Source organism: Malaclemys terrapin, chromosome 1 (genome assembly GCF_027887155.1).
Source record: "Malaclemys terrapin pileata isolate rMalTer1 chromosome 1, rMalTer1.hap1, whole genome shotgun sequence".
In the NCBI taxonomy this organism is placed as follows: domain Eukaryota; kingdom Metazoa; phylum Chordata; order Testudines; family Emydidae; genus Malaclemys; species Malaclemys terrapin.
In genome coordinates, this window is record NC_071505.1 from 42834606 (window position 1) to 42854695 (window position 20090).

Here is a 20090-nt window from a genome sequence, read left to right on the forward strand (position 1 = left end):
TCCCTCTGGCAGCAGCTCCTAGGTGGGGGGCCAGGAGATGTCCACACACCACTGCCCATAGGCACCACCCCCGCAGCTCCCATTGGCCACAGTTCCCAGCCAATGGGAGCTGCAGAGTCAACACTCGGGGCGGGGGCAGCATGTGGAAACCCCCTGACCCCCAGGGGCTGCAGGTATGATGCCGGCCACTTCTGGGAGCGGCGCTGAGCCCAGACAGGTAAGGGAGCCTGCCTTAGCCCTGCTGCTGCACCGGACTCTTAATGCCCAAAATTTCCCGGTTTGGCTAAAGTAGCCTCCAGGAGATAGAGCGTGATTCCAAGAGACTCCCGGCGAAACTGAGAGGGTTGGCATTACCTGTAGGTAATTGTCTGTTTGGGCCCTGAAGGTTGCCCAAGGTCAGAAATTCCACTGATCAATTATGGATCATATTCTCTCTCTAACTGTGGTCCTGGACCATGAAGGTATTGCCAGGATTTACTCATGCCCACTTGGCAGTCAAGCTTTGAATCCTATACTCCACCTCCTAGAGTCTGGAACTGCTGAGAAGATATGGGAGACTATTGGAGCCATATGTCCCCAAAATCTTCCCTCTCTAGTAGAGGTGGGGGTAGTGAAAACTTCATCTGCTCCCTTCCCCCTGCCTTCTGGTGGGGAATGCTTCACCTTATGGGCTGGGTCTCCTTTTAAAAATTGGTATACCTTGGTGAAATTGTTTTACAGCCCATTTTCAGGTTTGTAATAAACAAACACAAATTTTTAGTAGCTTTACATTTTGTTATAAATAAACTTTAACATGCAAGCTAAATAAACATATGTATGAGACCCTGATGTTTGGCTCTGTGGAAATTATGACCTTCAGAAAACTCCGCAATTACAGACAAAAAATTTCCATTTCTTCCTACCTAACAGTGCTTAATTTGTGCCAGAGCTTGCCCTGGCTGAGCCCTGGCACCTCTAGGCTTAGCAGTTCATAGCCCGGGCACCTCTGGGCTTGCTGCATGAGTTGTTACTGTAAAAAAACTTGCTTGAGCCCTGGCACATCTTTCATTACAAATTAAGCACTACAACCTAATATTGCTATTTAAGAAGAGAGATCAGTTCTATTTTTATCTGAAAATATCTTGTCTCTAACTTCAGACTTTCCATTTTTGACAGTTATTTGATGAATTATCAGGAGAGACTTCCTTTAGCCCAATTACTTGAAAATGTATTTCACCACTTTTCCAGCTTTTGTTTATGATGAAACAACAAAATGTATATTTTCATAGATGTGTAGATTCCAAGTCCAGAAGGGACCATAGTGATCATCTAACCTACCACAGGCCTTAGAAGTTCCACAAAATAATTCCTCGAACATATTTTGTAGAACAAAATCCAATCTGGATTTAAAAGTGGTCAGTGATGTAGAATCCACCACAATCCTTGGTAAATTGTTCCAGTGGCTCATTATTCTCAACATTATGCCTTATTTCCAGTCTGAATTTGTCTAGATTCAACTTCCAGTCATTGGATCTTGTTATACCTTTCTCAGCTATGTTAAAGAGTCTATTATTAAATATTTGTTCCCTGTGCATGTTATTGTTTTGTTGTCCACAATGAGGGTTTTCCACCTTCCTGTTTAGCATCTCATGTTGGCACTGAAAGAGATAAGTAGCCGACTAAATGGACCATGATGCAATCCAGTAAGGCAATTTCTGTGTCCCCATGTTTTCTGTAGGATTTTCTAATGATTTTATTCTCTTTGTCTTAGGAGTTGAAAAGGTTTAGGTTTTATATTTTTAAACAAAATCTAAAATGTATGGCTGATTTTGAGGAATGTCCCTTTAGAAAAATGTAAGTAAAGCCAACAGACTATGTTGCACAGTGCGTAGGAGACTACCTTGTGATGCAAAGCCGTGCAGGAGATATTAGCAGTCAGCCTAGTACCAAGTAATTCACAATGTCTTCAAAGGTGTACAGTAACTGCAGGAAAAAACTGGAATATAAACATTATCACAATTAGTTAATTAACTACCTTTATGATGCAAGTCATTGGTGTGATATTGTTATTTAAAGCTGCTAGTCTGAGAAGACCAATATGGATATAGAACAAACTGGATCAGCTGGTAAGAACAACCTGTGTTTTAGTGTATAGCAAAATGCAGGAACATTCAGCTAGGAATGAAGGTTGTAAGTCACATTTACAAGATGGGGGTCTATATCCTGGGATTTGGTGATGCTGAGAAGGACTTCAGGGTCATGGTAGATAACCAATTGAACGTGAGGTCCCAGTGCAATGCTATAGTTAAGAGAGCAAATGTGATCCTTGGGTGTATAAGCAGGTGAATATCAAGTAGAAGTAGAGAGGTGGTATTGTCTCTGTATATGGCTTTAGTAGACCATCACTGGAATGTTGTCCCAGTTCTGGTATCAACACTTCAGAAAGAATGTTGAAAAATTAGAAGGGGTTCAGAGAAGAGCTGCAAGGATGATTTGCAGTCTGAAAAAACATGCCTTTTAGTTGAGAGACTTAAGTACAAAATATATTTAGTTTATCCTGGAAAAAGTTAAGTGACTTGATCCTGGTCTACAAGTATCTGAATGGGGAAAAGTATCTTCTTTTAGTAGATGGGTCTTTGATCTAGGCAGAAAAAGGCACAACAAGATCTAACGGTTGGAAATGGAAGCTAATAAATTCAGAAATAGAATGTACATTTTTAGCTGTGAGGGTAGTTAACTGTTGGAACAATGTACTTTGGGGTGTGGTAGATTCTCTATCACCTGTAGCCTTTGTAAATCAAGACTCATTATCTTTCTAAATGATATGCATTAGCTTACACAAAAATTATGGGCTTCCTGCATACCTGGGCAAGGTTCTATGGCCTTTGTGGTTCAGGAGGTCAGACTAGCTGATCATAATGGTCCCGTATGGCCTTAAAATCTACGAATCTGTGTGAAAGAAAATTGTAACCATTTTCACCAGATTCTGCCCCCTTACTCATGTTGAGCTGTACCGTACTCCTGGGGTAGTCCCTTTTAAATTGACGGACCAAGCTTGAGAAGTGAGGTTGCTACTCAGTGTGAGTAAAAGAATCAGGCTCTTAGCTAGCATGTGCTGCTCATTTTAATATTTATAGACATATCAGACTAAATTAAATAAATATTTTAAGTAACAGATAATATAAAAAATCTACATACAGAATCTTATATATGTACATATTCACTTTATAGTTTAATTTATCCTTAGTTCATTTATGTGAAAAATTAAACAGAAGAAGGGTTGGTCTTGTGGTTAAGGTATTTGACAGGGACTCAAGATATTTAGGTTTTGTTCCTGTCTCACCATAGACTGCCTTTGTGACACTGGATAAGTCTCTTAATCTTTTTGTCCCTAGTTTCCCATCTGTAAAATGGGATCATACTCCACTTGTCTGTCTTGTTCATTTAGACTGTAAACTCTGCGGGCAGGGACTGTTCACTTACCATGTGCATCTATCCCTACCACAATGGGGCCCAATCTTTTTGGGGGCCCTTACAGCTACTGTAAAACAACAAATAATAATTAAAACATTGCAGTACATTTTCAAAGCAGTGTACAGGAATTTAGCTACCCACATGCCATTATAATTATACTTTACATTAATATTGCACCTTTTGTCTGAGCATGTCAAAGCTCTGATTAATTCCAGTAGAAATCACACAGCAAAATGTACATGCACCATTATGAAAATGTACTCAGATAGAGATCTGTTGTCTTTTTTTTTTTTTTTTAAACGATGTGATGCATAATTTGGCTAAGCACCTGCAGAACCCATTGAATTCAGCTGGAGTCAGCTGTTGGAATTTGACCTCAGATGAGGGTTGTTAGTGAATGATGTACTGACTGGGTCTAGAATGGAGAAACCTGAAAAGGTTGATTTAGATAAGAATTCAAAAGCTCCACCATAGCTTTTTTTCCTGAGACCCATGTGAAACTTGGGGTTCTCTTCCTCCCCATACTACAGACTATAGGTAGCTCTTACCTCTATTGATTAGGAGCGACCAGACTACACACTCATTTATCCCCATTGGTTGATTGTGTGCATTTCCCTCTGTCAGCAGTTTCTTTTCCACAAGGTAGTCTGCTTCTAGTCTTCTGGCAACTGATCCTCTTGAGAGGATGACTTATGGCACTTTCTCACCCCCTCGGTTTGAGCATTTAGAAGATGTGAAGTAGCATTTCTTCTGCTTTTTGTATATGTGTCTTGTTATGTTGTATAACACCAGTCAATTGTCATCTGGCATGTAAACATATGAAATGCAATGTAACAAACCAAAACTCCTGTTCTTATTCAGGTAAGCCAGTACACATTTGCAATGTGCAGTTACAGAGAAAAGAAATCTGAGCCTCAGGAATTAATGCAGCTTGAAGGATATACTGTGGATTATACAGCTCCTCACACAGGTACACTTCATGCTATGACAAAAGTTTTACAGAGTATGCACAACAGCAAATTCATTTTACTTATTATCTTTGATGTTTCTGTCAGTCGACATGATAACATTTATTTTCTGCCAGTGGCTGAAGGTTTTACAGTTATTCCTCTGGGTTTTTCAAGTAGGAAAATCATGCTTTAGAAAGAAGTAAGTTTGTTGAAAGAAAGAAGATCAAAAAATTCAAACTAAGGTGTCCAAAAGGTCACAGAGCCATTTGCACTAAAACAAAAACACACCTATCAGGGAAACATAGTAAACCAATATCTTTCCCTTTCTTCCTATATTGTTAGTATTGATAGTAAACATTGACAAAGAGAACTCAGCAGGACTCTACTGAATGAAGTCTGTTAGTCTAAAGCCACTCACTTCAACATTGCAAGAGTCGGCACGGTCTAGTAAACTTACACCAGAATCAGAAGCCAGGAATTTGTAGGTTATAATCCTGACTGAGCAAGTCAGTTAACAGCTCTGCCTCAATTTCTGGACATGAAAATAGGAATGATCAAAATTACCTACACATCAGGGATGTTGAGAGACTTGATTAGTTTGTGCAGTGGTTTGTAGATGAAAGGTGATACGTGAGTGCTAAATATTATTATTAGTCTCTCTCATTCTTGACTCCAGTGGGAAACAGATTAGGATTTGGGTTACTCTTTGCATGGCCTGTATATGTCTACACACTACCATTTAATGGCTGTGCTGCAAATTTTCTCATGCTTCTTGAGCACAAATACCTATTTAATTCATTTGATGATCTTAAAACACTGGTTCTCCACTTGCGAAGTAACTCCCTGCTCTCCATGTGTCAGTATATAATGCCTGCATCTGTAACTTTCACTCTATGCATCCGAAGAAGTGAGGTTTTTACTCACGAAAGCTTATGCCCAAATAAATCTGTTAGTCTTTAAGGTGCCACCAGACTCCTTGTTGTTTTTTAAAAATATTGGCATCCAGTTAGTTAACATACTAAATATATATTTAATATTCACCATTAAAAATCACTGATGCCATTGTGCACTGATTTTTTGCTATCTATTTTTGCAGGTCTTCAGGGTGGTCGAATGTTTTTCAATGCTGTTAAAGAAGGAGATACGGTAATATTTGCCAGTGATGATGACCAGGATAGAATACTATGGGTTCAAGCAATGTACAGAGCAACAGGCCAGTCATATAAACCCATTCCTGCAAGTCAAGCACAGAAGATGAATCCAAAAGGAGGATATGTCCATATGGAATTATCACAGCTTTGTAAGTATTTTTTTTTTTTTTTTTTTTTTGGTTTTGGTTTTTAATAAGTGAAGCATGGAATGTCTCCCTCAGGGAAGATTAAGCAGGAGTGATTCACAGGGAGGATGTTTCCTGCTAGTTTGTTCTTATCTGAAAGCTCTTTAACCCAGAGTATCATTAACAGCCAGAGAATGTCTGATTTGGAGGTCATTGTTGCTATTATAAATTATGAAAATATAACAATTAACTGTATACGGGTTAAAGTTGAACCACATATTGCCATGGAGATAGCATTTGGTGTAGAATATATTTTTCTAAGTGTTAACCATTACAGTGATCAATAGGAAAGCATTATTTTACCCTCATCAATCCATTAGCTTTATAATCTGATTTTCTGTGCACCCAAATATATTATACAAATATGTTAATGCAAACATAAGATAGAGAGGTGGATGGCCTAGATGGGCTGCAAGACTTCCATACATCCCCAGAGGATACTAAATTACGTGTTAAATCTTCAAAGCATTCAGACAAAGCATGAAGGTGCTAGAGCTTTAAGAAAGCACCAGAATATTTTAACATAGGCAAAACAACTTATTTTTCCATAGCCTTGTTCTCAGAAATGGCTGAACCATTTTGGCTGAAGTTTTCCCCCCAAAAATACCAACCTGAGGCAGAAACCCAGCATATACAATTTCAGCCCAAACAGTTGAAGTTGTCAGAGTTATTAGCAACTGGAATCAGAATCTTATAATGGCAAATGTTGAGCAACCTTAATATAGGCGGTGCTACCAGTCTCTCATATAATCACACCCCAGTTGATGCAGCCCAAGTCATGCCCACTCTGCTGTCATATTCTGTTCGAAGTCACTGTGGGTTGAAGAGAGAAGCTAATTTCAAATAAACGACACGTGCTTTTACTGATTAATGCCTTGACTTAGCAAAGCACTTAAACACATACTTTAGTCCATCCCGCTTGAGCAAACACTGAAACACATGCTTAACCTTAAGCACATGCTGAATTTCCATTGACTTCATATTAACAGCTGGATGAAATCAGGAGTTATGGTTTTGTTTTACTTCTACTTTTGCAAAGCCTATACATAAGTACGGTTGCTTCAAGTTAGGCATGTGCATAAGTGCTTTGCTGAATCTGGATCGTCTACTTAAATTTAAAGATGGCATTTCTCCAAACATTACTTAAAAAAAAATTCGGATATGAGCAGCTTTGAATAAATACCCACATCTCTCTAGACCACAAAAGTTTAAAGCAGTCTACTAGCAGACTTTTAAAAGATTGGTATGTCTGATACTCTTAACAGTTGCCCTATATCTACTGAAAGTCTTCTATAATGTAGGGTTTCCTGATATCTGGTATCAGAATGATGAATTACAGTTCTATCAAGTTTCAGAGTAGCAGCCGTGTTAGTCTGTATCCGCAAAAAGAACAGGAGTACTTGTGGCACCTTAGAGACTAACAAATTTATTAGAGCATAAGCTTTCGTGGACTACAGCCCACTTCTTCGGTTGCATATAGAGTGGAATAAATATTGAGGAGATATATATACACACATACAGAGAGCATAAACAGGTGGGAGTTGTCTTATCAACTCTGAGAGGCCAATTAAGTAAGAGAAAAAAAAAAAGAGAGAAAAACATAGTCACAAATATTTTGTATAATAAAGGTGAGCTGGGAAATATTTTGTTGGAAATTTAAAACTCTTTTTAGAATATAAAGGGAGGGGATTTAATTCTTATTTATTTAAAAATAATAAAACTTTAACTACTACTATATTTGAATTTGGATCATTCAAAAATGCCATACTGAGCCATGATAGTGCTTCATTTTCAGTCACTCCTAGCTTATTTTTATTTGTGAACCAGTTTCTTTTTTCTAAATGTGTCAGAAACATTCACTGAAGACTAAGGGCCTAAATCAACTCCTGTTGAAATCAGTGGAGCCTTTTCATTGATTTTTAGTGAGAGTTAGACCAAGCCCTGTGGTCCATTAAATTAAACAATTAACCTATTTATGGTTCCTGAACAGAAAAGGGCACGTTAATTTCACATGTACCTAATCCAGAGATGACACAGATAGTAATGCTGGGGGGGAGTCAAATATTAACTGAAACTAAGCAGGAGCAATTTCAGTCCTCCTTATGTTTTTTTTCTCCATAAAGTCAAGGGAGTGAATAGAAGTTAGAAAGGTATTGCATTTTTATTATATCATTATGGTGGTCAAGGTGTCACTTTTTTTTACCTTGGTGGGCAAACCAGAAAGTCTCAAACTCATTGCTTCAAGGATCTGATGAAGCAAATTTTGATTCTAAATAATGCTAAAATGTAGTGCTAATCGAATTTTGAAACCACAGCCATAAAATATTTATCCTTGTCTTTTAATCTTCCAAACAAGTTCTTATGTTTTTAATTATGCAGTTCAACTTTATTTTATTTTATTTTTGTGGGGAAAGGATTGGAAAAGATGAACAGTTACTAGCGTGTAAACACTGTAGAATAAATGGGATATAGTATGTGACACAAACTATTTTTTTTTAATTATTTCCTGCTCACCTGTAGCTGGCAAAGGTAAGTTTGTAACTATTCTTTTCTTTTTTTTTTTTTTTTTAATCTTGAGTGGTATATTTCCCATTTAATGTTTGATATTAGTACATTAAGGCTTTTTACTGACTTTTGAAGAAAAATATAAAATGCAAATATTGGTAGGAAATGGATATTAGGACTAAGTACCAATAAGTATGTACATCTGAAAACTTTGTTTTGGTTTTCCCAACTTATCCCGCGTCTGGGTCTGCTATCACAGACTCCATTGACTTCAGTGGGACTTCATACATGTTCAAGTGTCCATATTAATGCATCTGGATGTTAGGTCAAAGTCTCATTGTGTAACAACACATGCGCCACTGGTTTCAAATTAATCATCAAAAGAAATATATACTTTTTTAAAAATAAGAAAAAAGATCTTGTACCTGTAATTATGCAGAGAAGAATTAAGTCCCAAAAGCTTAAGCAAGCTGCTGCTGGGTACATGTTATGCACAAGAGACACAGCACAAAGGAACATTATGTATTCTTTTTTCTGTGACCTGCTGTAAAGTTTAAAAAAAAAAAAAGCCTCAGTAAAGTAGATATTCATACAAGAAACAATTGTTACTAAGAAATGCAGAAAAAATCTATTTATTACATTGACGTGGATTGTGTCTAGGGAAATATTTCTATCAATGTAGAACATTTTGGAAACAATATTCAAAATAATTTCACAACATTACTGTGTGTGAAATAGAGTCTAAGTTTGTGATTAATGGTAGGCCACTTGTATTCAGAAAAGAAATGTTCATCTTTTTAAAAGGTATCTAATCAGACATGGTGTTGCTTCTTAAATGCTAAGAAATAATATGCTGCTATTTCTGTAGATGATCATCTTATACCTTAAATCACCAATGTACTGTCACACTGTTTATTTGCTACATCCACCTTGGTGAAATCTGTCACATGGATTTGACTCTTGCTTTGACAATGCAAAGCCAAGTGATATGAATTAGTTTGTGCATCTTTTCAAGATATGATGCTGCAGATCCTTCAGCTTGAATTAAATAATTCTTCCATCTACAAATACAGCTGAAAGTTGGACTTGACATGGATCAATATGATCTGGGGCTAAATTTCTAAATGTGACTGATTATGTTAGCATCATGCCCACAGATCAATATTGAGTTTTATTATGAACCTGACTCTATAATTGGGTTTAATCAATAAACTTTTGTCTCCCTTTCTTTAGAAATTTTAGGTTTGTACCATGCAGTTATCAAAATTACATTTAGGATACATTTAGGACTAGTTTTCTAATAACGAGCATAAAAAGACATATTTGAATTTAAAGGAACAAAAGCTGAGATCCTATTGTAAGGGAAAGTCAATTTTTAAGTTGATAGGACTGTTCACCCCAATATAGTCTATAGAATCTAGCAGAGCTAATGTGCTAATACATAACTAGTCCTTTTGGGCACTGTAAGGCTTTTTCTGTCCATACTTGGTAGATAATTCACATTCAGGACTTTGACAAAACATACCATTAATGAAAGCAATCACTAGAGCTTGTCTTTTGATAAACCCGCGGGGTTCAAAGGCGTTGAAAGATGCAATCTGTGAAGAACAATAAATTTGGGCCTTTGATTGAAGTGCCATTTGGAATGGCATGTTTTCTCTATGTATTTACACAAAAATACTGCTCCCTTTTTTCATTACTCTTTGCTCGGAGGTTGAAGGAGCTCTTTGCCATTACTACATTTAGGTTCGTCTCATTAAAAGCAGAGTACAAAAAGAAGGCTGGAAATGACCTAGCTCAACCCAATGTGTTCATTTCTGCTCCAGTTTGCCATTTGGGAAATGGGCTTCTAGCAATGGTGACTGTTTTCTCTGAGTGGTACTTTGATGTGCAGTGGACATACTCTTTCCTACATCGACAAATAAATGCATAAACTTCTATTGCAATGGAGGAAGGCTATTTATTTGGCAATATTACTAAAATTAGCAAGAGGACCTCATGTAAACAAGAACCCTAGAAATAAATTGTTTACACTCATAAGATTATTTTATAATCTGTAATGTTTAAAAAGGTACAATAAAAGAATCATACTGTCAGAGTGATTTTAAATATCCTGTATTGCGTTTGCAAATAGGTTTTCTAAACTGGGGTTTTGGTCAAGCACTTGTTTGATTCTGGGCCTTAGCTGGATCGTTTATGTTTGATTGGGGCTGTACAAGGAAAAAGAGCTGTTTGTGCTGTCAGTTGCAGGCTACTTAATTACGCCCATTGTTACATTTAATCTGTGTCGTGCCCAGATTTTATGGTGATAGGCAATTAAAAAAAATAATTCAATAAAACTATTTGCTAGATCAATTTAAGACAAGATTCTATAATTGGAGTCACCTGCATGCACCCGTTGATGTAATTCAGCCCTCAGTTTTTAATGCTTTTAAGAATCTTCTTCATTCTATGAGAGCCATAGGCCATTAATTAAAAGAATATACATACACATGTACTGTACTGTATGGTTTTTCCTGTCTCTGAACAGATGCAGATCGTGCTCAGAAACATGGGATGGATGAGTTTATTTCTGCTAATCCCTGCAAGTTTGACCATGTTTCCCTCTTTAGAGTACTTCAGAGGCAGACCTTGGATCATAGATTGAATGATTCCTATTCTTGTTTGGTGAGTACAGAATGGAATAAAAGAAATGAAAAAGTGAGAAATAGTTGTTAACAAAGTGGCCTTTTCTTCCTGACTCATTCAATACCTGTGCTTGTAGTTGGGATAAAGGATTCCAATCGATTGGCTTCAAATTTGAAAATTATACACTTGAAGACTACTGCTGTGCCACTCAATAGAGAACAGAATAGACTCAAACTGACTCTGAACTGTAGTTTATCAGCTCCTCTAGGGAGGGCTGAATAAAACAGAAGGCTTTAATAAAAATGGAAACCTCTGTGGTAGGATTTACTAACACCTGTACAGGCATTTTAAGGTACAAATTCAGCTTGCCAGATGTCAGACATCATGTCATCTGTCTTGTAATTCTCTCTTCTGTCATGGACTAGGAAAGTTTAAAAAACAAAGAATAGAATCAAAACCACAGGGGAAAAAGGCAACAGAATTATGAGGGTTTTAATCAGATGAGCCAAGGTTCGCTCTATGAGCATAAATCCTGTATAAATTACATACAATAATTGGTAGTTAGAAATATATATTTTTAATTATTAAAAGAAAACTGGAAAAATGTAATCACTCTGTCAAAATGAATGTTTTTTTCCCCCAAATCTAAAGTATTATTAATAGGGAAAATTGGGGTGAGAAAGTGTTTGTCAATATTTATTATTCACATTTCACTGTTTATTGTATATTGTATTTTTTGTCTTGGCTTTTCCTGTTTTGTTTTGTGTAATTTTTTTAAAGCTGTCCCTCTGATCCTGATTTAATTTAAAACAGTGAAAATCAGGAGTGACTACATGGAAGTTAATGGAATTACACAGGTGTAAAAGTAGTGTCATTAACATCAGAATCAGATCCCCTAACTTGATGATGCCATATTTTTAACTTTGGGAGATCTGGAGTTGTGATTAATTACTGTAAGCATCAAAATCAAAGTCTGCTAGCACCTGCTCTTCAAAACTGTGAGCCCTAGCAAGTTAATACAACACTTTTTTTACTTTCATTTTCATTTAACTAACCAGTCACGGTTGCCCAGATATAACAATGAACAGATTTCTATTGACAGGTTTCAGAGTAGCAGCCGTGTTAGTCTGTATCCGCAAAAGAACAGGAGTACTTGTGGCACCTTAGAGACTAACAAATTTATTAGAGCATAAGCTTTTGTGGACTACAGCCCACTTCTTTGGATGCATATATATGTTTCACTCTATATGCATCCGAAGAAGTGGGCTGTAGTCCGCGAAAGCTTATGCTCTAATAAATTTGTTAGTCTCTAAGGTGCCACAAGATTTCTATTGGTTAGTTTGTACAATTTTAAAAAAATAACCTTTTTGATGGCACTGTCTTTCTTTTAATACACTTTTTAAATTATGGTTTTCTTTGGTAGTGTTCCAACTAAGTGTGTACAGAAAAAGTTAAAGGACTAATTTTGTGTCTGTGAGTTGTGCACTGAATCAAATGGAAAGGCCTGAAGGTACATCTATACAAAGTAATTGGCACTCAAGAGAAAGTGGTTAGCTTTCTAACAGTGCATCAGGGTCAAAAATCTTTTTTATAATAATAATATGGTAAGACACTAAATATAACCTGGGACTCAATAACTTTTAAAAAGAGTTTCTGAAGAATATGCAGTGCTATAGCAACCACAAAACAGGTGGATTTCTTATTGGTCCTTGTTGTTTTAGCTTTTGATAAACAGAACGGGCATGCAGAATGTTCTGTTTTCCTTGGAATATAAAAGAGAAATAAATCATTGTATTAACTCCCTCCCCGTTTTGTTTTAAAGAAATATTTTGAGGCTGCTAACATGGGAACAGTTAATGCAAACATAGCTATAGTTATGTGTTTGGTGACTTTGTACTGAACATTTCAAATTTTATATACTGCAGATATTTTAAAAAATAAATACCTCTTTACATTTCAATAAATTAAAATATAATTATCCACACATATGACTACAAAAAAACCTAAACCTTAATTTTTAAGAATTGGAATTACACATAGTCTTTGATTAAACCTATTACCAGCACTAAACATCTTTAATTTAACATTCTTGTAAACAGTAGGGAGCTTTTTTGCAATTATGCAATAAATAAAATCTGATTGACAGAAAATTATCTAGTTATCTAACAATATCTAGTGCATAGTTGTTTGCATAATTATATGTGTGCATATATACATATGAGTGTACGTGTGTGAACACATATGTAAAGATACACATTTTGTGATAGATTTATTAAAGGGATAATGGGAAGATGATCTTCATTTAAAGGCTTTAATCAATTAAATGGCACTCCTATTTCTTATATAGCTACTTTCAGATGTAAATATTCAGCAGGTCTAGTGATAATGTACTGCTTCCTTTGTTGATTAATTTATAATTTTGTTTTATTTACATGGATATATAAATATTATAAATCAAAAATCTCCACTAAAGTGTTCATTAAGATGTGGGAATATATAATTAATAAATTAATTTTGTTCGTGTATAAGAAAAGTATCTCTTTGGTTAATAATATCATTTTGATGAATTAGGGTATAATGAATCTATGGATGCATTTAATCACCTGGATTCAATTAAACCTCTATTTCTCATTTCTTTGCCAAAATAGTATGTTCTCTTTACTGAAAAATCTTTGTTTATTGACACTTTTCCATCAGATTTAGTAATATGAGTGCCATCGCAAAACTAGGTTTCCTCTAAAAACATTAAGGGCCTGATCCAAAGCCCATTGAAGGCAATTGAAAGATTCCCATTGACTTGAATGGGATTTGGATCATGCCTTAGGAGCTTTATACTGGACAACTCTGTGTGATAACTGTGAGGAGCTGTCAGACAATAATCCTAAATTAAAGACGTCTTCACTTACCGGAGGGTCCGGCGGCAGGCAATCGATGTTCTGGGATCGATTTATCGCGTCTGGTTAAGACGCGATAAATCGATCCTGGATCGATCCTGGAAGTGCTCGCCGTCGACGCCGGTACTCCAGCTCGCCGAGAGGAGCTGTAAGTTCGGACTAAGGTACTTCAAATTCAGCTACGTTATTAACGTAGCTGAATTTGCGTACCTTAGTCCGAAGTGGGGGCTTAGTGGGGACCAGGCCTCAGACTGAGAACATAGGGCCAAATTCCTTTCTGCTGTAACCCCATTGTCTTCAGTGAAGTTACACCATGGATGAATTGGAACTATAATGGGAATATTTTTTCCAGGAGTCTTTCCTAAGATTTTTGTTTCTATTTCATTTAAATTATAAATATCTAAGACCATTGAAGTATTTTGATTATATAGGATATAATTCAAAAGAGATGCTTTCAGATGCTAGACCACTGTAATAATTTAATGACATCCAAAACCTTTCTGAAGCATTGGTCATTTACACCGAAAGATTTTTTTCTTATTTTTTTTCAAATTGTCTTAATATTGAAGTTTAGTTTACATGTTCATCAATAATCTCTTTTAATGACTAAAAAAAGAAAAAAGTCACTGTTAAAAGTTCTGCTATTTAAAAAGAAAAATATTATTATCTTTCCACCACAACCACCACCCTCTACCCCAATGTTTAAATCTCTCTTCCTGTTGTATTTGGAAGTTTATTTTAGCACCTTTCCCCAAATCATGAGATGAATCAAATGATCAGGAATCAAATTCTTTGCAGTCTGAATTTGATCAGAGAATGTTCAGGTTTCCTTCCCTCAGAGACATGCCCCCATTTCCCTCAGTCTGTGCAATTTGGGGTCGATCATCTCAAATCCATTTCCAAAAGGCACTGTGTTCCAGTCCAAGTAATGCACCAGAATATCTATTAAAGGTCAAACCCTCCTCATCTTACTCACATGAGTACTCTTATAAACCATCTGGTTGTATATCTTTGAATAAATACAACACTATATATGTTGAAATGGTTATGTACAAGCATGTTATAGAAGAAAGATGGATAAGCAGTCAAATTGTGGTTCATCTCGTTCAGATTAAGTATGCAGTCACAGAGAACTGGCCACCTGGAACTTGTCTCTTAACCATCCCTCTAAAGGCACTATAACATTTGCTTCTAAAATTCTTTTTTAGCTCATCATTAATTACATTAATAAATCCCAGCTTTTTGAGGTGTTTATGTTATTTAATAAGCGACAAAGAGTCCTGTGGCACTTTATAGACTATCAGATGTATTAGAGCATAAGCTTTTGTGGGTGAATACCCACTTTGTCGGATGCATGTAGTGGAAATTTCCAGAGGCAGGTATAAATATGCAGGCAAGAATCAGTCTAGAGATAACACACTTAGTTCAATCAGGGAGTATGAGGCCCTCTTCTAGCAGTTGAGGTGTGAACACCAAGGAAGGAGAAACTGCTTTTGTAGTTGGATAACCATTCACAGTCTCTGTTTAATCCTGAGCTGATGGTGTCAAATTTGCAAATGACCTGAAGCTCAGCAGTTTCTCTTTGAAGTCTGGTCCTGAAGTTTTTTTGCTGCAAGATGGCTATATTTAAATCTGCTATTGTGTGTCCAGGGAGATTGAAGTGTTCTCCTACAGGTTTTTGTATATTGCCATTCCTAATATCTGACTTGTGTCCATTTATCCTTTTATGTAGTGTGACAGACCCAGACCAGTGGGGTACAGGAGTCTGGTAGAGGGCAAATATACTGGTCACTGGATGAGTAGTTCTCTGTTCCCTGAGTGACCAGAGCAGGGGCTGCACTAGAGTAATCAGGAACTTGCTAGAACCAGTTAAGGCAGGCAGGCTAATTAGAACACCTGGAGCCAATTAAGAAGAAGCTGCTAGAATCAATTAAGGCAAGCTAATCAGGGCACCTGGGTTTTAAAAGGAGCTCACTTCAGTTTGTGGTGCGAGTGTGAGGAGCTGAGAGTGAGAGACACAAGGAGCTGAGAGTGAGAGGGTGTGCTGCTGGAGGACTGAGGAGCACAAGCGTTATCAGATACCAGGAGGAAGGTCCTGTGGTGAGAATAAGGAAGGTGTTTGGAGGAGGCCTTGGGGAAGTAGCTCAGGGAGTTGTAGCTGTCATGCAGCAGTAACAGGAGGCACTATAGACAGCTGCAGTCCACAGGGCCCTGGGCTGGAACCCGGAGTAGAGGGCGGGCCCGGGTTCCCCCCAAACCTCCCAATTGACCTGGACTGTGGGTTCTTACAGAGGGGAAGGTCTCTGGGCTGTTCCCCAACCCACATGGTGAATCTCTGAGGCAGGAAAATCCGCCAATAAGCGCAGGACCCACCAAGATAGAGGAGGAACTTTGTCACAGTAGTGACTGTCCAGTTTGGCTGATGTACATAGCAGAGGGGCATTATAATCAAAGAGGCTGATAAAGGAGGTGCTGTTGTCATCATGAACAGGTCTGACTACCAAAAGGAGGTTGCCAGACAACTCTCCAATACCAAATTCTACAGTCCACTTTCCTCAGATCCCACTGAGGAATATACTAAAAAAGTGCACCATCTACTCAGGACACTCCCTACACTAACACAGGAACAAATCAACATACCCTTAGAGCCCCGACCGGGGTCATTCTATCTACTACCCAAGATCCACAAACCTGGAAATCCTGGACGCCCCATCATCTCTGGAATTGGCACTCTCACTGAAGGACTGTCTGGATATCTGGACTCCCTACTCAGACCCTACGCCACCAGCACTCCCGGCTATCTCCGTGACACCACTGATTTCCTGAGAAAACTACAATGCTTTGGTGATCTTCCAGAAAACACCATTCTAGCCACCATGGATGTGGAGGCTCTCTGCACAAACATCCCATACACAGATGGAATACAAGCTGTCAGGAACAGTATCCCTGATGATGCCACAGCACAACTGGTTGCTGAGCTCTGTGACTTTATCCTCATGCACAATTATTTCAAATTTGGTGACAATATATACCTCCAGAGCAGTGGCACTGCTATGGGCACCCGCATGGCCCCACAATATGCCAACATTTTTATGGCTGACCTGGAACAATGCTTCCTCAGCTCTCGTCCAGTCACGCCCCTTCTCTACCTACGCTACATTGATGACGTCTTCATCATCTGGACCCATGGGAAGAAGACTCTGGAAGAATTCCACCACGATTTCAACAGTGTCCACCCCACTATCAACCTCAGCCTGGACCAATCTACACGGGAGGTCCACTTCTTAGACACCACAGTACAAATAAGTGACGGTCACGTCAACACCACCCTATACCAAAAACCCACCGACCGCTATGCCTACCTTCATGCCTCCAGCTTCCATCCTGGACACACCACACAATCCATCGTCTACAGCCAAGCGCTGAGGTACAACCGCATTTGTTCCAACCCCTCAGACAGAGACCAACACCTACAAGATCTTCACCAAGCATTCTCAAAACTATGATACCCACACGAGGAAATAAGGAAACAAATCAACAGAGCCAGACTTGTACCCAGAAGCCTCCTGCTGCAAGACAAGCCCAAGAAAGAAACCAACAGAACTCCACTGGCCATCACCTGCAGTCCTCAGCTAAAACCTCTCCAACACATCATCAGTGATCTACAACCCATCCTGGACAACGATCCCTCGCTTTCACAGACCTTGGGAGGCAGGCCAGTCTTCGCCCACAGACAACCTGCCAACCTTAAGCATATTCTCACCAGCAACCACACACCGCACCATAGTAACTCTATCTCAGGAACCAATCCATGCAACAAACCTCGCTGCTAACTCTGCTCACATATCTACACCAGTGACACCATCACAGGACCTAACCAGACCTGCCACAACATCACCGGTTCATTCACCTGCACGTCCACCAATGTAATCTACACCATCATGTGCCAGCAATGCGCCTCTGCTATGTACGTCGGCCAAACTGGACAGTCCCTATGTAAAAGGATAAATGGACACAAGTCAGATATTAGGAATGGCAATATACAAAAACCTGTAGGAGAACACTTCAGTGTCCCTGGACACACAATAGCAGATTTAAAGGTAGCCATCCTGCAGCAAAAAAACTTCAGGACCAGACTTCAAAGAGAAACTGCTGAGCTTCAGGTCATTTGCAAATTTGACACCATCGGCACAGGATTAAACAAAGACTGTGACTGGCTAGCCAACTACAAAAGCAGTTTCTCCTTCCTTGGTGTTCACACCTCAATTGCTAGAAGAGGGCCTCATCCTCCCTGATTGAACTAAGCGTGTTATCTCTAGACTGATTCTTGCCTGCATATTTATACCTGCCGCTGGAAATTTCCACTACGTGCATCCGACGAAGTGGGTATTCACCTACAAAAGCTTATGCTCCAATACGTCTGTTAGTCTATAAGGTGCCACAGGACTCTCTTTCGCTTTTTACAGATCCAGACTAACACGGCTATCCCTCTGATACATGTTATTTAATGTATTTTATAATTTGTCAGACAGTGACATTTTTAGATTCTGTACAAGATCATGGCCATATCAGTGCATTTTTTTCTGAGCTGTGTGGTACACAGTAATACTAAGGCTGAAGAACTGCAAAGAGTTACTCCATGACACTCAGTCGCAGTTATCAAGCGAGCCATTGTTAGCGCCCAGCCCCTCTGATATATTTCCTACGTTATTAGCATCAACTTGATTAGTATGAAATGTTTCTGTAATGCACACAAAAATGTTATTTGCTTTTGTTTCTTCTTTGCTGGGTTGATTTAAATGCAGAGCAATGAAGAGAAAAATGCTGATTAATTAAAAGAATGTATTTTTCCCCTTCTCTTCCAGGGTTGGTTTAGTCCAGGCCAAGTCTTCGTATTAGATGAATACTGTGCTCGTTATGGTGTGAGAGGCTGTCACCGCCATCTCTGCTACCTTAATGAATTGATGGACCATTCAGAAAATGGTGCTGTCATTGACCCAACCTTGCTCCATTACAGCTTTGCATTCTGTGCTTCTCATGTTCATGGCAATAGGTAATTTAACATGCAAATACACAGTAAAATTAATTAGGTTTGGCTGAATGGATAAAAGAAAAATATTTTACATAGGTTCTTGCACCCACCAGATAGCAAAATTTAATATTTGAAACAAACAAATGAATCAGTTCATAAAAAGCTTCTGCAGTGGTTCTGGGGTTCTTATGGAGCTTATAGAAAATATCATTTCCATTTTATTAAGCATGTTTTCTCATGCATTGTGTCTGGGCCTTGAGTTTTTCTTCTGCATTCCCCATTTTGTGTTGCACTAGTGAGCTGATGTTTTGAATAAATACCCTGAGCAATCCTGGAACCCAGTAAACTCTGGTGCTCCTTCCACATCCTGTAACATGTCAACTTGTCTCTTTTACTGAATTCTCCTTGTCCCAGACACCGCAGGAAGACAGAGAAGACACTAGGAATGTGATTTAAGTAGGTGATAACTTTAGTAAGTAACATATCTGGCAGCTCTCTGGCAATAACTTGTCCAGAGCCGGTCACCTTTCCTTTTTAATCCGTTCCACCTGGTGGAGGGTTGCCATCAGCCCTCCACCCCATTAACATGGTCCCAGCACTGTTGCTGGGACCCCATTGCCCTCCCCTCATATGACGGTTAAGGGGACAGGGAACAGGGGATTGTATGCACACTATGCTGGATATTAGGAGCCGCAACTACATTCCCCATCTTCTTTGGGAGATGCCTTCTCCTAATTGCCTTTCAATTCCAATTAATCAGGAAACCAGAGCCCCTACTGAACTGCACTGGGCTTCTGTCAAGTTGAAAGAACAATTAATTTTACAACCTGCCCACTGGGTCCCTGGCTGCTGAGAGGCAGGTGAATGAACTCCACAATACCCAGGCCAGTCTGGCAGTGAGAGAAAAAATTCCTTCTGAGCCCTAAAAAAGCAATTATCATGATGCCCACATCAAGGCCTCAAAACCCAGCCCTTTTCTAATCCCAAGAGAGGCAGCTTTTCTTCCCACCACAGAATGGCACCCCTGGGCAGAAAGAAGGGTTTATAAATCCTTCCCTTGAGTGTATGGCAGCAAGTAGGCTTATGTTGCAGCCTCTGTCCAACCAATCAGCCACAGAGCCCCCCTCCTCAAGTCCATGAGGGGGTGAAATCTTTAAAGGGGCCAAGGATTTCTTCCCCCTTCCCAGACAAAGCCTCCCAACCTCTGAGGCTGCATGGGGCACAGGTGAGGATCAAGAGGGTTGGGCATTTGTGCACCTGAGGGATATGCAAAGGGGTAACAGGGGAATCAA

The 20090-nt window shown here is 38.7% G+C and overlaps 1 protein-coding gene across 6 annotated transcripts in view; it reads left to right on the forward strand.

Annotated features, from left to right (window-relative positions):
- Positions 1–20090, forward strand: part of CADPS2 (calcium dependent secretion activator 2) — a 576541-nt gene that overhangs the window by 401775 nt on the left and 154676 nt on the right. For all 6 annotated transcript variants that reach the window (XM_054023205.1, XM_054023212.1, XM_054023223.1 and 3 more), the window contains 4 exons: positions 4315–4423; positions 5500–5703; positions 10775–10911; positions 18632–18819. In XM_054023205.1, the coding sequence (XP_053879180.1) occupies positions 4315–4423; positions 5500–5703; positions 10775–10911; positions 18632–18819 (638 nt within the window). The remainder of the gene's footprint in view (positions 1–4314; positions 4424–5499; positions 5704–10774; positions 10912–18631; positions 18820–20090) is intronic.